The sequence below is a fragment of the Cantharellus anzutake genome, assembly GCF_015039405.1.
Source record: "Cantharellus anzutake strain C23 chromosome Unknown EI90scaffold_123, whole genome shotgun sequence".
Taxonomy (NCBI): Eukaryota; Fungi; Basidiomycota; class Agaricomycetes; order Cantharellales; family Hydnaceae; genus Cantharellus; species Cantharellus anzutake.
In genome coordinates this window covers 1-3,603 of record NW_024067073.1, presented here as the reverse complement: position 1 = coordinate 3,603, position 3,603 = coordinate 1, and the positions used below count along the sequence as shown (strand labels likewise).

The window sequence follows — 3,603 nt, the reverse complement described above, 5'->3', positions numbered from 1 at the left end:
ATAGAAAAGGGTAACAGTAACAATAAAAGGATATCAATCAATATCTGAAATGATGGCAAAATATGAAAATAAAAGAAAATAAGCGATTTCTCAATGGATTTACGGAATTAAAGGCCAAAATTGGAAATGAAGCCGGAGATAACTCTCACGCAGCCAATAAGCATTTTTACCAATTTATTAGATGCCGTGGGAACGAGTGAGGCTGGAATTCTGGGTTGCCGCTTGAGATTCCCACGCCCGCACATGCCCGTGCCTAACTTGCCCAACATAGAACTCCGTCAAATCTCCACCGATTGGGACGTTCTTGGTATCGTCAGAATTGTACGAATTAGGACTATTTTTGGATACCAAATTTGTACCGAGTCGTCGCGTGAATGAAAGTTGTTTTCTGATCGTGGAAGTGGGTATCCGAGCCGAGTCTGTGCGTGGGCGATTATCCCGCCTACAATGGAAGGGGTGATGTTTGGTCCGAGATGAGTATCAGAGCGGACGGAGATAGGGTAGGAGAAGGATGGGAGGGTGGAGGTGGCAGAAGGGAAGTAGGACTCTGGAAGTCAGGTTCAGAGTTCCGGGAGCCCAGAGTGGAGGTCAGGATTGCACGGATATGACAACTGGTGCAAGTGTCGAAATTGTATCCGGTGCAACTACTGGACTTATCTGGAGCTCCAATTCAAATGGCTTCAAATCCAGGTCACATGGCAAGGACATAAAATCATGGACAAGCCTGGTATCGAACCCAGGACCTCTAGCATGCATCCATACACTACTCACCCTTGAGCCATGCCGGTATAGGCTGTTAAACTCTATACTATTGGGAACATATTATATTCTCCAACAGCGAGAGTGTGTGCACCCAAAGGGCAAATACCTTACATCAGGTGGGGTACCTTGTAGTACCATATTACTGTGTCCCCGTGACGAGTAATAGGTGTTCGGGCAACAAGCAAGGGCGGAACAAAAAAAACGGATCACGTGACAACTAAGCCGAAGGGGGGGGGAAGAGCTGTATTGAATTCAATCCCTCTGTAATGGTCACGCGATCATCACAGCCACCAAGTCCAAACCCATGGCGGAAGATCACCAAGCGCTTATGAACGGTGACGAGGAGACCTCAAGGGAGAGCCCTTCAAGGCTCGTAGTGTAAGTGGTTTTGGGACGCCTTATCTATTATCTTATCTCTGTCTCTAGTCGCTCGCACTACACATTGACCAGAGGAGAAGTGACAAGGTCCTTCGCCAATCGCCTCTTACATTCCCATGCATACATATTCTTTTATTTGTGTATGACGGCCCTATCCATAACTACTGTGGTTCTGAGTCTGGTTCGTGGATGCCCTGGAACTGCGTTCTTTGTGTTGGAGTTTATTATAAACACCGCCATGATAATTGAAGTCATTACACGAGTATTGGCTCTTTCGAAGGTGCGGCTTGGATGGATTATGCTCGCGCCACACAAATTCCTTATCTTCCTTCAAGCTATTCTGGACTTCGGTATTCAACTGGCTCGATATAGCTATGACTTTGTTCTGCTTCGTAACTCTCATTGTCATCCTTTCGACACCTTGCGCAAGCAAAGAAGAAGAAGTTTTCGACACTTTGCTTCTCGCCGCACGTAACATCGTTCAGTTCTGGAGACTTGCAGCGATAATGAAAAAGTCAGTCTTATTGGGCGGCGTGTTTAGGGAGCGGTTCTCACTTGCATTTTGTGAAGATCCGGGACAAGCATATTCGCGCGACCGAAACCCATTGATTTGTCTCGCTCCCGTGCAATGGACATCGACCTTGATGATGATGAATTGGGGTCACCATCCAATGCAGGCTACGTCGCCCTCCCCCCTCAAGAGATAATATTTGATTCCAGACAGGAGCGACAAGAGCTCCTAAAACCTTCCTCAGCACCTGTACCTGCACCACCGGAAGGCGAGGAAGATACGTGGGCGAACCTCGGATAACCAGCATTTTCCGCCTAGAACCCTCCACATACTGTCATTTTTCAGTCATTGTATAGTTTAAATGATTCGAAGCTCTTTCCACTGGCGTGTCGTTGAGAGTCGTGATTGAATTACACTCCAATCCGCTTCCGGCTTTCTCTCTCCCGCACCATCGACACTCGGCGCTTCCGGTCGGGGCGAGAATACCGTTCTGTAGTGTAAAGGTCTAAAATAGATCTACGTCACGGTAGCTATGAACATCCTAAAGCGACGCGGGTTAACTCGTTCAATGTGCATCACTGGCTGGACTTTTCGCAGGAGAACCTGTGTGCACTTCACTGACTTTTTGGGTGGTTTCCGATGATTTATCAATAATCTTTGTTTACTCAGTGATAATGCACAGGATATTACATTACTAGAGTGCGTGCTTTGCATCGCGGTCACCTGCACAGCACCCATTAATGAATGAAATCAGAGATTGTAACCTGCGCAAGACGCATATGGTACAACGAAGTATAGTAAGAAGATTGAGTAGCTTACAGAGAACGCGCTTGGACAGAGAAGCAGAAAGAGATGCCATTTCATCGTCTCCCAAGTAGCCTATACCAATGAGTTTGAAAGCAACCCTTTTCAGATTGGACCCCGTTTCAGTGAACCTCTCCAATACGCATTGAGCGATGACGGGTTTTAGATCGTAAATGTAAGCAAAATTTTTGTCCTGCTGGGATTTGTAAGAACCGAGAGGTTTGGCGTCGTATATGTTCTTGAATGGACCCTCCTAGGAGAATGAATGAGGCACAAAATTATGTAATGTCAAGGAAGGAATAAAGTACTTCACCAGCGCTCTCTTGTTTTTTGTTTTGTATTCCTAATCTCTGCTTCCTGCCCCTCAATCAAGACCAAATGTGACTTCCCATTGCCAAGCATTGAACGTTAGAGATGGTGTTTCCCTCTTTCTCGCCAACGTCACACACAATAAACTCTTACGCCAGGTGCTGTATCACTTCAATGTTCCCTTCAATCCAAAGGCCATTCTGTCCTCTTTGTGTCGCTCATTTCTACTCTACTTCACTCCTCCTCTACTGCGGCTCATTCTATAATGGTACGCACAGTGCGCCGCGGTTGGCCGGCGACAGCAGTAAAAAATAAACGATAAAGAAATTTCGCGTCATCATCCTCTTCTTCTCTCCCCAGTGTGTGTGGAGGTCGTTTTGCTCTCAGTACCATGCTACACTCCCCGATTTCTGAGAAGACAATTGGGAGATTTGCGAGACTGAATGAATGGCGGGAAGGTGGCGTCCACCAGCTATAAACATGTAATCAACATGAGGTCATGCAACTCAGAAAGGAAATACAAACACGTAAGCAAAAAGTGGGACAAAAAACGTAATTACGGGAGGGAGTGACACTGCTGTGCAGGTAATGTAAGGGCTGTGACGTCAAATGATAATCAAACAATGCGGGAGTAGAAGGGCAATTGCCGGTATAATTCCACGTGCGGCATGAAAACTAAATTTACTTCTTTGGTCGTTTCTTGATCTCCTCATCCTTACAAGCGTGTAGAAAGATCTGGTTGGGATGGTTTGCAACCATACCACTGTAGCCCTTGTACCAATCGTAGGCGACGGCATAAGCAAAAATGGTTCCTGAGCGATCAAAAGAGGAAGAAACCT

The 3,603-nt window shown here is 46.3% G+C and overlaps 2 protein-coding genes across 2 annotated transcripts; one reads left to right on the top strand and one right to left on the bottom strand.

Moving 5' to 3' along the window:
* Window positions 1-1,044: 1,044 nt before the first annotated feature.
* Window positions 1,045-2,337, top strand: EI90DRAFT_3086937 (uncharacterized protein). Its single transcript, XM_039062214.1, has 4 exons — window positions 1,045-1,140; window positions 1,189-1,420; window positions 1,476-1,654; window positions 1,711-2,337. The coding sequence occupies exons 1-4, from the start codon at window positions 1,067-1,069 to the stop codon at window positions 1,949-1,951; spliced, it is 726 nt and encodes a 241-aa protein (XP_038909052.1). The 5' UTR covers window positions 1,045-1,066; the 3' UTR covers window positions 1,952-2,337.
* A 478-nt stretch (window positions 2,338-2,815) lies between these two features.
* EI90DRAFT_289881 (uncharacterized protein) lies at window positions 2,816-3,603 on the bottom strand. The gene is made up of 3 exons (XM_039054031.1): window positions 3,450-3,603; window positions 2,905-3,236; window positions 2,816-2,839 (listed from the first exon to the last, which is right to left on the bottom strand). Exons 1-2 carry the CDS (start codon window positions 3,521-3,523, stop codon window positions 3,020-3,022), a joined length of 291 nt encoding a protein of 96 aa, XP_038909051.1. The 5' UTR covers window positions 3,524-3,603; the 3' UTR covers window positions 2,816-2,839; window positions 2,905-3,019.

Bases quoted from the DNA above. Each gene is read 5' to 3' on its own strand.
- EI90DRAFT_3086937 (XM_039062214.1), top strand. From the start codon at position 1,067: ATGGCGGAAGATCACCAAGCGCTTATGAACGGTGACGAGGAGACCTCA. The intron at 1,141-1,188 runs GTAAGTGGTTTT...CTCTGTCTCTAG, and splicing joins AGCCCTTCAAGGCTCGTAGT to TCGCTCGCACTACACATTGA. The intron at 1,655-1,710 runs GTCAGTCTTATT...CATTTTGTGAAG, and splicing joins CTTGCAGCGATAATGAAAAA to ATCCGGGACAAGCATATTCG.
- EI90DRAFT_289881 (XM_039054031.1), bottom strand. From the start codon at position 3,523: ATGGTTGCAAACCATCCCAACCAGATCTTTCTACACGCTTGTAAGGAT. The intron at 3,237-3,449 runs GTAAATTTAGTT...ACATGTTTATAG, and splicing joins ATCAAGAAACGACCAAAGAA to CTGGTGGACGCCACCTTCCC.